Genomic DNA, 18,876 nt, shown 5'->3' with positions numbered 1-18,876 from the left:
CTGTGCGCTGAATGCTGTGCTGTAATCGCTGTGCTCTGAATGCTGCTCTGTAATCACTGTGCTCTGAATGCTGTGCTGTAATCGCTGTGCTGTAATCGCTGTGTTGCAATCGCTGTGCTCTGAATGCTGTACTGTAATCGCTGTGCTCTGAATGCTGCTCTGTAATCACTGTGCGCTGAATGCTGTGCTGTAATCGCTGTGCTCTGAATGCTGCTCTGTAATCACTGTGCTCTGAATGCTGTGCTGTAATCGCTGTGCTCTGAATGCTGTACTGTAATCACTGTGCTCTGAATGCTGCTCTGTAATCACTGTGCGCTGAATGCTGTGCTGTAATCACTGTGCGCTGAATGCTGTGCTGTAATCGCTGTGCTCTGAACACTGAAAGTGCCCCAGGTGCAGGTTTGGTCCAGCAGCGGGACAGACGGTGGAAACGCAGAGTGCTTTGTCAGGTGTCCCTGGCACAGCCAGACGGCTGAGAGGAAGCCTTCCATCTGCTCCTCAACCACTACACTCACAGGAGTGTTACTGGAGGACTGTGTGTGTGTGTGTGTGTGCGTGCGTGTGCGTGAACGGGGTGGGTTTCTCCTATGCCCAGCCGGCCAGTCATGCACAGGCCCCTCCCATAGCCCCGCCCCTCACTGAGGGGCTCCCCAGAGCCTCCATCACTGCTGCTATTTACGAGCTCCTGTCACCTTGGCAACAAGACACCTGAACGAGGCTGTGCTGTCACACAGGGGTGAGAGCCTCGGAATGGAAAAATCACCTGTTAGAAGGTTTCAGGCACAGGCAGAAACACAGTAAAAACGCCTCTTTCAGCGCTGACTGACCAAGCAGAGCTGACAGAGCTGCAAACCCAGCCTGCTTTAACATTACCTCTCAGCCGAGCAGAGAACGCCTGCATACTGCTGAAAACCCCTGAACCAAAAGCTGGGGGCCGGACAACAGCCCACCAATAACAAAGCCGAGATGAAAAAACATCAATTTTAGCCATTAATACCACTCTCAAAATATTGGGGAAAAATATCAGCAAGAGGTTTGCGCAAAGTGTGCTGGAAGTGACAGTGAGTGTGATTAAAGGGATCTCTTAATGAAGTGTTAATTGCCGTGAGTAAACAGATGAAAGCTGGAGGCAGCAAACACCCTGACTGAGTGAGAATTAATGTCTTAGTGGGGACCGCGGCTCCCTTCACTTTCCACACACCCACAGAAAATGCTGCGTTTAGAAAAAATCCATAAAGCAATCCTGGACAGAGAGGAGCACTAACGCAGTTGATATGTCCTGATAACCCACTGCTGTGAGTTCCGCTCGACTCGCTTTAGCTGGCTGTGCGAATTTTACCGGAGCAAGCCGCACCCACCTCACTGCTAACCGCTAACCAGCGCTACCATTATGACTCCATTACTGCAGAATATTACAGGAATTTTGCTGGAGACAGGAGACAGGAGACAGGAGAGAGACAGGAGAGAGAGAGAGAGGGACAGAGAGAGAGAGAGGGACAGAGAGAGGGAGAGACAGAGGCAGAGAGAGAGGGACAGAGAGAGAGAGGGACAGAGAGAGAGAGAGGGACAGAGAGAGGGAGAGACAAAGAGAGCAGTGTGATTTTAGGAGGCTGTGTGCTGACAGGCTGGCCGCAGTAACAGAGGTGACACCGCAGCGCAGAGTGCCAGCTTTCTACTGCTCTCTCTGCCCCCTGCACCCCTCGCCTGTTTGAGCAGAGCCTTCCCCACACTGCTGCGCTCCCGGCTCTCTCTAAATAACACACCTGCCAGCAGGGAGGGGAGCCTGCTGCTCTTCCTCTCCTCTGACGGCAGCCATGACATGATTCTGCCTGACAGGCCTCCATTAGGACGATGAGCTCCTTCCCTCCCTCCCTCCCTCTCTCTCCCTCTCCCTCCCTCTCTCTCTCTCTCTCCCTCCCTCCCTCTCTTTGTCATGTCTCTCTTTTCCTCATCTCTCTCACTTTCTCATCTTCATCTCTTTCTCTCCCTCTTTCTCATTTCTCTCCCTCATCTCCTTCCTCTGTTGCAGGAAACATGTGTTCTGTTCTTACCATATTAACAGCTTTCCAGAAGATCATTTGTATTTAAAGACAACAGTGAAGCTCAGATGCTTTCAGTAACAGCGGGCAAAAACACCCGTTCATACCACTTATACCAGTAAGTCAGAACTTTTGTGAGCCTCTGTGCTGAGACTAAACACCCTCAGCAGGAAAGGCATCAGGTAAAATACTGACTGCAACCACGAGTTACAACAAGTACAAGTACAACAAGCACAGCCGCGTTTAATCTGTGTCCAAAACACATGAGAGAGATCCCTTAAATGTGTGGAAAGTTTTTCAATGGTGGGCAATGGGGGACTGTGGGGGGGGGGGGGGTGTTGGTGGGAGAACAGAAAAATGAGAGATTAAATCACGCCTCTCCCTCCCTCCTTCTCTCTCTCCCCAACTGCTTTCCTCTGATAGCTGCGGGTTCACGTCCGATCCACACGGAGGGGAAAAAAGCAGATCAGAAGGCCTTTGATGTTCACCAAGGAAGTCTGATATCAGAGAGGGAGGCAAACAAAAACAGACTCGGCAGCCTTGGAGGAAGTGAGAAAAAGCAGGGGAAGAATGGAGCGATAGAGGGAGAGGGAGAGCGTGCAGTTGGCTTCACAGCTGAGAATCAATGACTTGGCAGGAGAAAAAGAGAGTGAGAGGGGGAGAGGAAGGCGAGAGGGAAAAATGATTTAAGTTTAGAGGGAAATCTTCAGAGGACAGCTGACTGGCTCGAGAGGCAGTTCTGAGCCCAGAACCTGCATCCCAAAACCCTGCTGCTTACTGTCCTCTCGTAAGGCAACATCTCCAGAAACCTCCCACAGGCTCCCAGTGTGACTGCAACCCTGTGCGACTGCTCTCTCCAGCTCTCCCACAGCCACTCACCAACCTCTGCAACACCAACACCCGCTGAATTCTGCCCAGACACACCGGGATTTATACCACATGGATGGACTGGCGTGATGGGCTCAGTGGGGAGCACCACCCATCCGGATGACGTGAGGATCAGTCAAACCGAACAGAATGCTTCCACACAAAATGGCCGACGGAAGGGAAGCCTTCAAGCGAGGCCTGTCCTCTGGTCTGGATGCTGCCCTCCTCTGTCTTACCAAAAAACCCTCCGAATGAAACCATCCCAAACCAAAGAGGCCAAGGGTTTGAAACAGGTTGTGAGCATTACTGGGAAAAGCCCAGCACTTTCACTGCTGAACCGCGGTCATATTCAGGACTCTGGACTGAACTGCCACTCAGCTGGACACTGAGCCAGACAGCAGCCTCACTCAGCATGATCACTGCCATTAGCATAATTATCTTTATCACCACACAGCAGTTTTATAGCGAATATTATCATGCTCATCATTCTCATCGCTATTATCCTTAGCATTACTGTAGCCCTTTCATGTTGAATATTGTCATTATTGTTACCATTATTATCATTACTATTATGGCAATTTCATACAGAATATTACTCTGCAGTTGTGCAAAGAGCCAACGGTGGTACAATACTGATAACAGTGTGAGACGCAGCTGTACCTCTCTGATGCTCTCTCCATCGTTCCCTCTCTCCGTCACTGTCTCTCTCCTCATCTGAATCACTGTCTTTCCACCTGTCCTCTCTCCTCTGCAGTCTGGGACACTAACCTGGTTCATCTGTGTTTGAACACAGGATGACCTCAGACCATCGCTGGCTGGGTAACCTGCTGCATGTCTGCAGCTACGCACCAAAGCCAGACCTTTGGGTCGGAGAAGCGGAACTATGTCTAATAATGTCTTTCCAATGGAACTCACAGCGCTGTTTCTCCTCAGGTCCCCGGTGGGGTAAAGCACACAGCTTCACACGGAGGCCCTCGAAATACACGCACACCGCCTTCATGAGCTGCCTCGCTCCGCAGCGATTCGGATCTCGGTTCACTCCGTCTCAGCCGTGATAAAGCTGCAGTTCTCCATGAAGACCTTATGACAGTAAACGGCAATGCCATGCTTGTGAAGGTGCTGCAAGGCTGCCTGGAGTTCGTGACAGTCTGGCCTGCTGCTCTGTTTGTATTTTATTGAGATTACTGCTCGACTCTGCATGTGCATGTGAACACTCTGCTGTGAGGGGGAGTGGAGGTATGAGACAGGTGTTCATACGTGCTACCATAATGCATCGTAGCAGGCGCAGGCTCACGGGACACAGGCACACACCTGAGCTGCGCTGTAACTCCGCTGCACTGGACCGTGATGGAGAGGAGGCCGGCCAGGCGAGCCAGGTGTGAGCGGCTTTGTGTGAGTGAGCGGGGGCGGGCGACAGACAGCACAGCGATTTCAGTCTTACCTGCGTTGGAGTTGAGCTCCTCGTTCTCCGACTCGGTGCCATTCTGGCTGCTGCCTCCATGCAGGTTGTTCATGGCCATCAGCTTCCTCTTCTGCAGCTTCATGGCCTCCGCCATCGCCGCTGCCGTCAGCCCTGCAGGGACGCACAGGTGAGTCACAGGTAAACACGCTGTACCTCACAGGTGAGTCACAGGTAAACACGCTGTACCTCACAGGTGAGTCACAGGTAAATGCACTGAACCTCACAGGTGAGTCACAGGTAAACACGCTGTACCTCACAGGTGAGTCACAGGTAAACGCACTGAACCTCACAGGTGAGTCACAGGTAAATGCACTGAACCTCACAGGTGAGTCACAGGTAAATGCACTGAACCTCAAAGGTGAGCGGCAGGTCAATGTACTGTACCTCACAGATGAGTCAAAGGTAAATCTCCTGTATCTCCTAGGTAAATACAGTACTATTGCACAAGCGACATATTGCTCTCTCGCACACACCCACACAGTAGCTCTGAAGAGCAGAAAACTCATTCCCAGCCCTGGACTGAGAGTATCCAGACTCTGAATACTGAATCAAACTTGAGCACAATTCAGTTTCCACTTGAGGGGGTTTCAACCTCCACTTTCATCCTTACAGCCCTAAGAATTCTTCCCCATTGGCCAGTCCCAGCCAATCAGGAACTTTAGAGCAAGATGCCATCATCACTTCCTCCCATCATTCAACAAACAACTCAGCCAAATCACTGAGCGCTATATGAAGGCATACACATAAAGGGCTAAAGTTACGCTCTGACACTTCCATCCAAATTTCCCTGTATATCAGTGCAAAAAATAGCCAAATCTTAAATCCTGCCTTGCCTGCAACAGACAGCATGTGCCACCTTGACCCATTTCATTATGAAAACCTGCCAGGTAACGTAAGTAAATTACATCTTAAATAGGATGTATTCTTAACTTGCTGGCATGATCATAAAGGCGGCTGAACTCTCCACCTCTTCCATGAGAGGGCTTTGCGTGTCTGCTCCACATTTTGCTCCACATCCTCTGATGTCAAACAGAAGTCAGAAGATTGAGTGCACCGCTCACAGCACGGCCCGCTCTCATTCCCGAACACACAGCAACGCAAATAAACGGGTAAATGATCATAATTTGAAAAAATAAGCAACAGAGAGAGAGAGGAAGGAGGGAGACAGTGAGAGAGAAGAGAGGGGAGAGAGAGCGAGAGAGAGGAGAGAGAGAGTGGAGGAGAGAGAGAGTGAAGGAGGGAGGGAGGGTAAGAAGGAGAGAAGCACAGCCCCTCGGAGGGAGACACCCCGTCCTGTTTCCAGGCAGCCTGCTTGCTCGAGCGTGTGTCTGATGAAAGGGGAGAGATGTTTTCGATTGTCATGTTTTAAGCAAACGCCGTGCTGATTGATTCGTTTTATCACAAGTTCATTTCACAGCTTAATCCTGCCGCCTGGCAGGCCCCAGCTGTAGCCTGCTTTGCGGGAAAAGAGCTCCTCGTTAAACACTGAATTAACTCTCCCGTTCAGCCCACACAAATGGCGGGAGTGTCACCGGCAACGCTGTGTGCACAGGTGCGCATGGATATCTGCCGCTCAGGATCTCAGAAAGGTACATTTGTCAGCCCAAATCAGGCGAAAGGCAGACCGAGTAAAGATAAGAAAAGTAGTTCAGGTTTATAGGGCGGCAGTGTAGCACAGTGGTTAGGAGCAGGGCTCGTAACTCAGAGGTTGCTGGTTTGATTCTCTGCTGGGGCACTGCTGCTGTATGCTTGGGCAAGGTATTTAACCCAAAATTGCCTAGCTGTAAATACCTAGCTGTATAAATGGATAACATGGAAAACTTGTAACCTATGTAAGTTGCTCTGGATAAGAGTGTCTGCTAAAACTACAGCAGAGGGATGAGCGCATGGATTCGCTGACCTGAAGCAATCAAAGCGGCTCACTGCATAGCGCGGAGGGTGGCTGGGTCAGTGTCTGAAGGGCATAAGGAAGCTCCAGCCAGTCTCAGACTCACAAGGCCTCTCTCATCAGAGCTGTTCTGCTTCTGAAACACATGACCTGAATCTGAGTCAGAGACAGCAGAGAGTAACAAACCACAGAGGACACCTGGCCACACCCACCGCAGGTACAGCGGTCACTGCCTCAGGCCACTGACCAAAGACTGTGGGGGAGGGAAAGGCTGAGAGCTCTCCCCACCCAAACTACCAGACTGTGAAAAATGACTCTGTTTGATCATGTCTCTGAAAGAGAAATACAGAGGTGGAGAGAAAAAAGAGACAGAGAAACTCAAAGCAAGGGGAAGAAAGGGAGGGGGGACAAGAAAAAAAGCAGAGGGGGGGGGGGGGAGGGAGGAAGAGGGAGGGAGGGAAAGAGAGAGGGAGAGAGAGAGAGTGAGAGTGAGAGAGTGAGAGAGAGAGAGAGAGAGAGCAAGAGCTTCCCTCACTGTTTCAGTATCTTTCTGTACATTTTTTCCTTTTCTTCCTGAATTGAAGGTGCTCTTTTCTTTTCATAAAAACAGAGTGTAATTGCTGTTTGACTGAGGTGGTGACCCATTGAAATGGGAGGCCAGCCACATGAAAGAGGCTCCTTTTTAACCAGAGCAGACAAACAGATCGCTTACTGTTTGCCTTTCTTCTTCAGACGCAGAAAAAAAAACGCCACCCCCAGCCCCCACATCTAAGAGACAGACCTCCACCGAAACAGTCAATCTCCCCTCTCTGACAGCAGCGGGGAGCGGTGGAGTGTGTCCAGGAGGGGCAGCCATCTTTCCACTCTTTCTCTCCTGTCTGTGACCCTGCCCTCCACAGCACTGAGCTGCCCCCTGGATCTAACTCTTCTGCTGTAACAGCTAGATGCGAACCTGTGGCGTTTAAAGTTGCGTAGTTTAAGCTTAATCTTGCACAGTAAGGGTTTAAGGCTGGACACCCTCTGACAGCGCTTCCATCCGGGCAGTGTTTCCCACAGTGTCAGCGGCGCGACACACTGCATGTAAGGTGCTCTGGATTCGAGTCTGCAAATGGCTAAACACAAATGTGGAGATAACGGCGCCGCAGAACGCCCCCCACGGAGTCTGTCACTAAACAAAAGCAGGAGCGCAGGCGTCAGGGTTCTGCCAGGCAGAAGAGAAAAGAGCAACAGGGAAAAGGAAAAAGGATGACAGGAGGAAGGAAAAGGACGGAGAAGCATGGTGAGATCAGGCTGTTAAGCTCTGTAAGGGAGAGGAGAGGGAGAGGGAGAGGGAGAGGGAGAGGGAGAGGGAGAGGGAGAGGGAGAGGGAGAGGGAGAGGGAGAGGGAGAGGGAGAAGGAGAGGGAGAGAGAGAGGGAGAGGGAGAAAGAGAGGGAGAGGGAGAGGATGGCACAGGGTCTGTTCCCTGTCCCCCCTGCACTGACCCTGTGCCCCTATCCTCTGCTCCCGGTGAGACTGCAGCCGACATGGGGGGGAAGAAGGGGGCCGGTTTGGCCCAACAGCAGGCTGAGGGAGAGATGAGAGAGACAGATCGGTGTGCGGAGCGGTGCAGAGAGGCCTCCAGGGAGTGACGGAGAAACAGGGCTAATGATGAGCGCCATCGAGCCGTGCAGGCCTGCGTAAACGCCAGCTCAATATTACACACAATAATAACACACAACATAACACAGCATATAACCTGAGCAAAACACTCTGGTTTGACATGATCGGTCTACCACCGATCTGTTTCGTTAATTCCACCTTCTCATACTTTTACCGCTTATTTTAAACACTAAAAAGATTTATTTTTTCGGTTTCCTTGCCACACACTTGTGTGTTTACCGAAACAATATCGTTAATTTCTCCCGGAGCTCCTCTGTGGCTCACAGGACTTCCTTCAATCAATGGCAGAAATCTCACCACTTTCACCAGGGCAATTAGCAGAGGGATCGATGTGGCACAGAGACGCGGCCGGTGCAGGGAAAGGCCATTGATTGGCGCGTAGCTTTTAGCGGCAGGAGCTCCATCTCTGAGGCGCTGGCCGCTGAAGTGAGGGGCTGCAAATCTCTCGCTCTAATTGCTGAGTGGCTGCGCACACGGCCCGGAGCCCCGTAAATATCGCTGTCTGCCCGCGACACCCGGGAGGTGACAGGGGGAGGTGGAGGTGACAGGGGGAAGGTGCCACTGGAGGCCACAGGGGGGAGCAGTGGTCAGGGGTTTAAGGTTGAGGGTTCCCTTCCCAGATGGGGCAGCTCTGTTGCCCCCTTCAGGAAGATACCCAACCCACACTGCTTCAGTACATACATTATCCATACAGTATAAATGCTGAATGTAAACTATGTAAATCACTCTCTCTGGACAAGTGTCTGTTAAACACCTATTGTATATGCCCTCACCTACCTCAAAGCACCTATACACCCTCACCTACAGCACAACAGACCTATACACCCTCACCTACAGCACAACACACCTATACACCCTCACCTACAGCACAGCACACCTATACACCCTCACCTACAGCACAACACACCTATACACCCTCACCTACAGCACAGCACACCTATACACCCTCACCTACAGCACAACACACCTATACAGCCTCATTGACAGAACACACCTATACAGCCTCACCTATATTCCCAATAAGAAAATATGCTAAAATACAACATAAAAATACAACATAAATTAAATTCTGATGAGACTCTATACATATATATTTTTATTGATTTATATGACTTCTTAGCTTTGAGGAAAAAATGCTGCCCTTAAAAGGATCAAAATTCAGAACTTCTCTAAAGCATCTGATTAACAGATTCTTACTACTTCTTCCAGTTAAAATCCTGCTCCTTGTTCATCCTGTGGTCCAGCTACACACAGTGACATTTCTAACAGAGCCACAGAGACAGGTACAACCACACGTACAACAGCACAGCCCATCCTGTTCAGAGCTCTTCATCCTCAGGTGGAGTTCAGAGCTCTTCATCCTCAGGTAGAGCTCTAACCCCCCCCATAACGGCCATTACCCACAGACCAAACCCACCCTGAGACAGCGGTGTTCTGTGGCTGAACGGTAAACTTGCTTAACGCTGCAGAATAAATAAAATAAATAAAGAAATCTGCAAGAGAAAGGTGGAGTCACAGGGTGAGATCCTTCAGAGTGCATCCCGCTGTAATTGTGTGAGCACTGAGGCCGGAGCCGCAGGGCGCGGAGAACGCTGACTGTCCTCGGAGAGGCCACAGGGCGCAGCCAATAATTAGCAGCGGTTGCAGGAGCTTGTGGTTTTATATTACATCAAGGTAAAATTTCACGGCAATCAGAGGAGATTACCTCCATCAGACTGGGAATACACTGTTCATTAACTCCCCGCTGCAACAATCACATTCTGTGGCCACAAATGTTATTAGCTCAACCTTCAACTGTTATAATTAACCGCCCCGCCCCCCGACACGTTTGTGTATTATTCAAAGTCTTTATGACCTGGCCATGATGCGGTTTTAATTGGGAAAATGTAATTAAACATGCAGTGTAAGAGTTTTTTTTTTTTTTAACTGGAGCCGCGGTGTCAGCAGTGGGATATTTTCATCAGTTCAAATCTCAGTCAGCATACTGCTGCTGGATCTTACACCGCATCTCAGCAGCTTCAGAACCCAGCCATGTCAACGGGCTTTAGAAATCAACACCACATTATCAGCAGTGAGGCTATGCACAGTAAATTGCAGTACTCATACAATGGATAAATGCAAGCACACTGACTGTATGAGGGCACGGCTGTGCGTGTGTGCGTGTGCGTGTGCGTGTGCGTGTGTGACCTGCCGGGAAAGAGCACTGACTGTATGAGGACACGGCTGTGCGTGTGTGCGCACGTGTGCGTGCGAGTGTGACCTGCCAGGAAAGAGCACTGATTGTATGAGGACACGGCTGTGCGTGTGCGTGCATGTGCGTGTGCGTGCATGTGCGTGTGCATGTGCGTGCGTGTATGCGCGCGTGCGCGTGTGACCTGCCAGGAAAGAGCACTGATTGTATGAGGACACGGCTGTGCGTGTGCGTGCATGTGCGTGCGCGTGTATGCGCGAGTGTGACCTGCCAGGAAAGAGCACTGATTGCTCGGTTTGGCTTTACCCTCAGTACCCGCTGAATGTTTCATGGAGGCGGCTGTCCAGTCTCTGCCTCCTGTCTCTAAATGCCCACGACTCAGCAGAATTAAATGGGCCAAGTGTTCAAAGCATGGTGGGGCTTTGCACCAAGGCCTGACAGCACGAGTAGCCACCCCCCCCCCCCTCTCAGGTCCTGGTTGTTTAATTAACTGTGACACATTTTTTTGTGCTTTTGACTTGAAGTGCTGCCTCCAGGCTACTGCAGAACAAAAGGAGGGTAACACGGGCATCGCTACGCTGCTGTTAATGAGTTTACACGCGTTTAAACGGGAGCTCAGAAGGCCTTCAGAAGCCCTGTGTGACTCCTCCTCTGCTCCTTCCTGAACACGTTCCCTCGGCCTGGCGCGGGACTCTTGGCGCTGGAACGGGTGCATGTGTGGAACACGTTTAGCTGCTGGTACCGGACTTCCACAGCGCTTTCCCACTCAATGTTTCACACGTGCACCTCTGTCAGCGGAGAGACGCAGCCCGGGAGGCAGGCCCAGGGTGGCAGCGTGGGGGTGCAGCACCCGCATACAGACCAGTGCGTTTCCTCTAACCTGCCACACTGAGGCTGTGTGTGTGTGCATTGTATTGATTATGTTATACGCATGTTATACACAGCTTTTAAGCTGCGTCATGTATATTTCAGAATCAGAATCAGAATAGACTTTATATGTATAGTGTTTCTGTTTGTTCTGTTCGAGCGCAGCTGCTGAAGTGGAAACACAGCGGTGCCGGACTGGCACACTGACCCTGCCACACAGCGGTGCCGGGCCGGCACACTGACCCTGCCACACAGCGGTGCCGGGCCGGCACACTGACCCTGCCACACAGCGGTGCTGAGCCGGCACACTGACCCTGCCACACAGCGGTGCTGAGCCGGCACACTGACCCTGCCACACAGCGGTGCCGGGCTGCCGGGCTGGCACACTGACCCTGCCACACAGCGGTGCTGAGCCGGCACACTGACCCTGCCACACAGCGGTGCCGAGCCGGCACACTGACCCTGCCACACAGCGGTGCCGAGCCGGCACACTGACCCTGCCACACAGCGGTGCCGGGCTGCCGGGCCGGCACACTGACCCTGCCACACAGCGGTGCCGGGCTGCCGGGCCGGCACACTGACCCTGCCACACAGCGGTGCCGAGCCGGCACACTGACCCTGCCACACAGCGGTGCCGGGCTGGGACACTGACCCTGCCACACAGCGGTGCCGGGCTGGGACACTGACCCTGCCACACAGCGGTGCCGGGCTGCCGGGCCAGCACACTGACCCTGCCACACAGCGGTGCTGAGCCGGCACACTGACCCTGCCACACAGCGGTGCTGAGCCGGCACACTGACCCTGCCACACAGCGGTGCCGGGCTGCCGGGCCGGCACACTGACCCTGCCACACAGCGGTGCCGGGCTGGCACACTGACCCTGCCACACAGCGGTGCCGGGCTGGGACACTGACCCTGCCACACAGCGGTGCCGGGCTGGGACACTGACCCTGCCACACAGCGGTGCCGGGCTGGGACACTGACCCTGCCACACAGCGGTGCCGGGCCGGCACACTGACCCTGCCACACAGCGGTGCCGGGCTGGGACACTGACCCTGCCACACAGCGGTGCCGGGCTGGGACACTGACCCTGCCACACAGCGGTGCCGGGCTGCCGGGCCGGCACACTGACCCTGCCACACAGCGGTGCCGGGCTGCCGGGCCGGCACACTGACCCTGCCACACAGCGGTGCTGGGCCGGCACACTGACCCTGCCACACAGCGGTGCCGGGCTGCCGGGCCAGCACACTGACCCTGCCACACAGCGGTGCTGAGCCGGCACACTGACCCTGCCACACAGCGGTGCCGAGCCGGCACACTGACCCTGCCACACAGCGGTGCCGGGCTGCCGGGCCAGCACACTGACCCTGCCACACAGCGGTGCTGAGCCGGCACACTGACCCTGCCACACAGCGGCACCAACAGCACTGGCAGCACCGGCAGCAGCAGCAGTTTGCCGCGTTTGAAGAATAGCCCCTGCACAACCTCTTGCATTTCGACAGCACGCTCCTGCGCTTCCTTATTCACTCGGACAAGGTCACCTTTCTCATCCTAACGGCAGATTAGCGGAGCCAGATCCCACCCTTAGATGTGGAAAATGTGCAGATGAGGGCACCTCTGCGGGGGGGGGGGGGCGCTGGGGGGAGAGAATTAGCTCAACTTCACTGAATAGATATTGACATATTTTTAAGAGGGAGAGATGTCCCTGTAAGTTATGCATGAACAACTAGCAGAGTAAGCACTACCAGCTCTATCTGCATACTGCCCTGTCAGAACTGATAATACAGACTGCAGCATTAGAAGGATTTTTTTAATTAACTTATTAAAATTTGTAGCCAGCAGACTGGACTGAAACCGTATATACCCCTCTCCTGACAGGGGCTCATGCTGTTTGGAGAAACAAAAGCCAGTGTCAAGCTGTGGGGGTGTCTCAGAAGGCAAACATGTCTGTGAGTGTGATTGTGTGTGTGTGTGTGTGTGTGTGGGGGGGGGGGTTTGAACGGTCACAGTGACACACTCCACAGTCTCCCTGAGTTCCACCTCACCCACTGCTGTGACCTTGTGACCTTTGACCCATCTCCACCTGTGACCCTGGTGGTGGTGCAGAATAGGGTTTGGGAGGAGGAGACAGGGACGAGGCTGTGCACTGGAAGTATATCATCTCTGATTGTAATAATATTCATGACAGCATATTTATAGGTACCCTGCATTGATTCTGAAGTGCTTTGCTGTGTATGGGGGAATGCTGACTAATTATGTATCATGTTTTATGTTTTTGGATATTTTTTCTCCAGCCCTACCCATTACTCTTTTTCCACCAGTCATCTTTCATATCGTGTCTTTCTATCGTAACAATAAAGGCAGCAGCACAACCAGTGGGGACTTCAGACAGCCAACTCCCTCAGACTGATGATGATACTGATGCTGATACTGATGACAGAAACAGCCGCTCTGTTTCGGTCTGAAGAGACAGACAGGAGGAGATGGCAAACAGAGGCTTGTTTGTGCATCAGAATGGGTGTGGGAGGTGGAGCTTGTTTTTTTCCTCCTCTTCTTCCTCTTCCTCTTCTTCCTCTTCCTGCGGCGGGAGGACAGGTTGAGCTTCAGAAGGCCTTGTCACTGACAGAGAGCGCTGCAGTCCCCCGGCTCACTGAGTGGGTCTCATCATCTCAGCACCTGCGTTTGCTTCCTTTGGGGTAATTCACACTCCTGATAGCATTTGGGAAGAAAGCACATCACCTTCAGGACAAAGAGTTTCCAGTGCTTCCCTCACAGTCCATATGGCGGAGGGGGGGGGGGGGGGGGGGGTGATCCACCTGCACACCTCTGAGTTTTCATCCCCACACTCTCTGTACACATCTATCAGAGGACATATGACCCCCTGCTGACCCCCACCCTCACCCCCAGGCTCCAGGCTCTGACCGTCACCCCACTGGTAAAAATACCAGTCAAATCCCTGCTGTCAGCGGCACTGCCAAGACCAGAGTCCAGGGGAATGTGCAGACACAAAGGGTGAGACGGAGCATGGAGCAGACCCAGGGCGCTACGATTCAGAGCGCAAACACGCTGAGCATGATGGGTAAAATACCACACTTCCATTCACACGACCTGAGGTCCCCAACGCAGGGCATTTTACCCACACCCTGCTTCACAGGTGTGTGAGTGTGTGAGTGTGTGTGTGAGTGTGCGTGCGTGTGGAAGTGTAACCTTGCTTTGTTTTATAGCACAATGTCCTGAAACATCAATGTCTAGTCAGTGTGTACAGTCAATTAATCTTAGGTTGTTTGCAAAATATAATGAATTATTATAATTAATTAAATATCTGAAAGACAGGTCTGATTTTCTGTCTAAGCACTACCCATGGACAGCTCGTTTAGTCAAACATAAATCCGGAGTTTCATTAACAAATTCATATTGACTCTTCAGGCCTGAATGATGAATGTCAAGGAAAAATCAACACACTATTTCAAACATCACAGAAGGAAAAGTCTTTCTTTCCACTTCAAAGGGGCACCTAGGTTTGTCTTCTCAGGTACTGAAACGTCACAGCAATCTATATGGAGTCAATGAGCACTCTCCAGTGAGAGATGCACAGTGCATTGGCCTTTAAGAAGGCAATTCATTTTTCGGATGTCCAACCAATCACTTTCCCTGGATTATTCAACTTCAGGGACAATCTACTTACTTCTTTCTCTTCCCCTTACTCTTAAAGGGGAAGAGAAAACAACCCCACAATTCCTGCCCGTCACCGATGTTGGGGGGGCAGAGTGTGTGTGTGTGTGTGTGTGTGTGTGTGTGTGTGTGTGTGTGTGTGATGCAGATCATATAGCAAACAGGACGTACCCCACTAGCCTACACAGTGAGAGGGGTGCATTTCAGGCAAAATATGTGGAAGTTGGTCAACTCACTTACCTTGGCCTTGTAATGACATGCGTAAGGTATGCGACTGAAAGCCTTTCTGTGGCCTAATTAAGTCATTTTAATTATTGTTTGCTTTGAAGGGCAGCCCTGGGCATTCCTTACAGCCCGTTCTCTCAGCGGAGACAAGCACTTGCTCGGCACAAGCTAACCCAGATAAGGACCCCTGCCTGACAAAAAATAAAGCTTTTTATAATAATAATGTAATTGTCATTTAACAGACACTCTTATCCAGAGTTACACTCTTAGGTTGTTATCGTTGTTATTTTCTGAGGCAGTTCTGGGTTAGGTACCTTGGCCAAAGGTACAGCAGCAGTACCCCAGCGGGGAATTGAGCCAGCAACCTTTCGGTTACAAGCCCTGCTCCTTAACCACTATGCTAAAGTGCTGCCCCGCAGTAGTAATACTAATAATATAATCATAATAACAGAGCTCAAAGTCGTAGAGAAGGCTCTTGAACCACAGAGACAGAAAGAGCCGTTAAAAACGATTTGTCAGGATGAGAACATATCGTGGGGGGGGGGTTAGAGCAGATGGAACACTCTTCCCAGTGGGACGTGTCATTCATCAAAGTCACCAGGAAGAGTCAACAGAGGGAGAGAGAGGGGGGGGGAGAGAGGGGGGGGGGGAGAGGGAAAGGGAGAGAGAGAGAGAGAGAGGGGGGGGGGGGGGAGAGAGAGAGGGAAAGGGAGAGAGAGAGAGAGAGAGAGAGAGACAGAGAGGGGGGAGGGAGAGAGAGAGAGAGGGGGGAGGGAGAGAGAGAGAGAGGGAAAGGGAGAGAGAGAGAGAGAGAGAGAGAGAGAGAGAGAGAGGGGGAGAGAGAGAGAGAGAGAGGGAGAGAGAGAGAGAGAGAGAGAGACAGTAAAACAGTCAGGGAGAATGAAGAAGGGGCAGGGAGAGAGGACAGGAGAGAGTGGGTGAAAGAAGGAGAGAGAGATGACGAGTGTGGGAGATGGAGAGGGGGAGAGATGGAGAGAGGGAGGAGGGGAGAGTAGCTGTAGTAGCAGGCGCATGCGATTTGGCAGCAGCCACACCCCTCACTGACTCCATCATCTTAATGCATCTGCCCTCTACATCACCGCTGCTGTCAGCCAGGGCGGCCGTCACGTGACCTCCAACAGCCAATCTGTTCACAGGCAGGTCTCAGACCCCGCCCCTTTCAACAGGGAGCCCTGCTGCTGCTGACAGCAAGGACAGCTGAAACACCCCCCACCCCCCCTCCACCCCCCGGACTGAGGGACAGTGAGGAGACTCGCAGCCTCATCAAAGAGACCAATCACAGCGCTCGCGGCACCTGGAGCCCACGCCTACCTGGAGCTCAGGAACACACATCCTGCATGAGATTCATACCCGACGCCCTCCTGAGAGCTCCACCCTTCCTCGTCTGGGCGGAGTCCCAGCCCCACAGTACAGGGTACAGTAGCAGTGCCCCAGCAGGGAATCGAACCAGCGACCTTTCTGGCCCTGCTCCTTACAACAATGCTACACTGCTACCAATACATGGTTGATGACATATATTTGGTCCCGGTGCCACTGTGGTTGAACAGTGCATTCCGCAGAGGCTGAGGCAGGTCAGACCCCCCCCCCCCCACCTCACACCACACCGTCACGTTCTCTGGTCCCGCACTTCTCTTTGACCTATTTAGATTTGCTTGTCTCCACAGGCGTCCGCAGGAGGGAATCGTGTTCCCCAGGTCGAGTGGAGAGCCGAAACGGAATTCTAATTCCGTCAGCTCACACCCCGCCACCCCCCACCCCCCCAGAGAATGGCGCTGCACAATGTTTCTGTCAACAGCAATCAGGGAAACAAAGCAGGAAAACAAACAACAACAGCCGCCTCCTTTTGTTTCTCAATGTCCCCCCCCCCCCCCCAACCCCACGAGCTGTGTCACGCTTCGGCTCTGAATGTGAGGGCGGAGATACCGACTCATAACACAAACCCCCGTATCCCCGCCCCTGCCAGCCCACCCCAAGCGGAATTAAAAACAAAGATAAACAGAGGGTGAGAGGCATGAACAGCCAGGTCTGGGGTATGAATGAGTGAGTCTGCCTCAGGGCTGTGAATGAGTGAGTCTGCCTCGGGGCTGTGAATGAGTGAGTCTGCCTCAGGGCTGTGAATGAGTGAGTCTGCCTCACGGCTGTGAATGAGTGAGTCTGCCTCGGGGCTGTGAATGAGTGAGTCTGCCTCAGGGCTGTGAATGAGTGAGTCTGCCTCACGGCTGTGAATGAGTGAGTCTGCCTCAGGGCTGTGAATGAGTGAGTCTGCCTCAGGGCTGTGAATGAGTGAGTCTGCCTCAGGGCTGTGAATGAGTGAGTCTGCCTCAGGGCTGTGAATGAGTGAGTCTGCCTCAGGGCTGTGAATGAGTGAGTCTGCCTCAGGGCTGTGAATGAGTGAGTCTGCCTCAGGGAGTAACGGATACAGAGAGCAAACTGCCTCCATGTGAACACTGATGTTGCCTCATAAAAAGTCATCAACATGATGAGATCAAAACATATTCCCCTCATCTGAGTTCTCAAGTCCAGAAAGACAGACAGCAGCTGCGATGTACTGAAGTGTTTCAAACACCTCATTCTTCAGTGAAAAACCTCTATAACCTGAGAGGGAAATCAAAACTGGCACACACTGCTAAAGTGCACAGCTCAATGAACACTCTAAGAACTCAGCCAGTTCAAACAGGAAAGAAATGGCTGACTGACAGATTGAAGAGACAGACAGGGATGACAGGAGAGCTAGCACACACTGAACAAGCCGAGAGTGAGGGTAAAGGTCACATGACCACACAGCATCACACGACTTCATCACAGCACAATTTAAACAGAAAAGTGAACATAGATGCGAGTTACTCTGACGCTTCTGAAGACATAAACAAGAACTTCTCTAAAGTCAATGCTACTCTGAGCCACCAGGGGGAGAGAGAAAACAGCAGGCCTCACAATCTTACGCTTAACCACATTCAGCTTGTCATGGCACACACAGGGAGGCACGCACACACACACGCACACACACATGCACGCCTTAGCACAAAAGAATCACTGGTCAGTATTGTACTGCACATGCGATGCACATGGGACTCCAGAAAACAGCTCAGATGGACCAAGGAATAATAAGACAGAGACAGAGTATGCTTATGTGTGCATGAATGAGTGTGTGTGTGTGCGTGTGTGTGTGTGTGAGTGTGTGTGTGTGTGAGTGTGTGTGTGTGCACGTGTTTGTGTGTGTGTGAGTGTGTGTGTGTGTGCACGTGTTTGTGTGTGCGTGTGTGTTTGTGTGTGAGTGTGTGAGTGTGTGTGTGTGTGCACGTGTGTGTTTGTGTGTGCGCGTGCATGTGTGTGCGTGCGTGGGTAGGAGAGGTAGATTGTGTGTGTGTCAGTAACAGAGGTAGTGTGTGTAAGACAGGTATGTGTATGCATGTGTTTGTGTGAGTGTGTGTATGCGTGCGTGTGTGTGGGTAGGAGAGAGAGAGAAAGAGTGAGAGTGTGTGTGCGTGTGTGTGCGTATGTGCATGTGTGTGTGTAGGAGAGGTAGAGAGAGAGAGAGAGTGTGTGTGTGTGTGTGTGTGAGAGTGTGTGTGTGTAGGAGAGGTAGAGAGAGTGTGTGTGCGTGCGTGCGTGCGTGTGTGTGTGTGTGTGTGTAGGAGAGGTAGAGAGAGAGAGAGTGTGTGTGTGTGTGTGTGTGTGTGTGTGAGAGAGAGAGAGAGGTGGAAAGAGAGAGAGAGGGTGTGTGCGTGTGTTTAGGAGAGGCAGAGATAGCGAGTGTGTGTGCGTGTATGTGGAGGAGAGGGAGAGGGAGGGAGAGAAAGAGAGAGAGAGAGAGAGAGAGAGAGAGAGAGAGAGAGAGAGAGAGAGAGTGTGTGAGAGGGACAGAAATCCAATAGTGTAACCTCTGTAGGATGTGCAGCAGTGGCAGATGAAGGGCGGTCAGACAGATCAATACGAGCTGCAGGAGGAGGGAGAGAGAGAGAGGGAGAGAAGGATCTGGAAAGA

General features: G+C 52.2%; 1 protein-coding gene across 2 annotated transcripts in view; it reads right to left on the bottom strand.

Moving 5' to 3' along the window:
- Window positions 1–18,876, bottom strand: part of LOC118791029 (dachshund homolog 2-like) — an 84,466-nt gene that overhangs the window by 22,115 nt on the left and 43,475 nt on the right. For both annotated transcript variants that reach the window (XM_036548243.1, XM_036548244.1), the window contains exon 3: window positions 4,348–4,479. In XM_036548243.1, the coding sequence (XP_036404136.1) occupies window positions 4,348–4,479 (132 nt within the window). The remainder of the gene's footprint in view (window positions 1–4,347; window positions 4,480–18,876) is intronic.

Source organism: Megalops cyprinoides, chromosome 16 (assembly GCF_013368585.1).
Source record: "Megalops cyprinoides isolate fMegCyp1 chromosome 16, fMegCyp1.pri, whole genome shotgun sequence".
NCBI classification, from domain to species: domain Eukaryota; kingdom Metazoa; phylum Chordata; class Actinopteri; order Elopiformes; family Megalopidae; genus Megalops; species Megalops cyprinoides.
The sequence above is the reverse complement of the archived record's forward strand: the minus strand, read 5'-3'. Positions and strand labels throughout refer to the sequence as shown.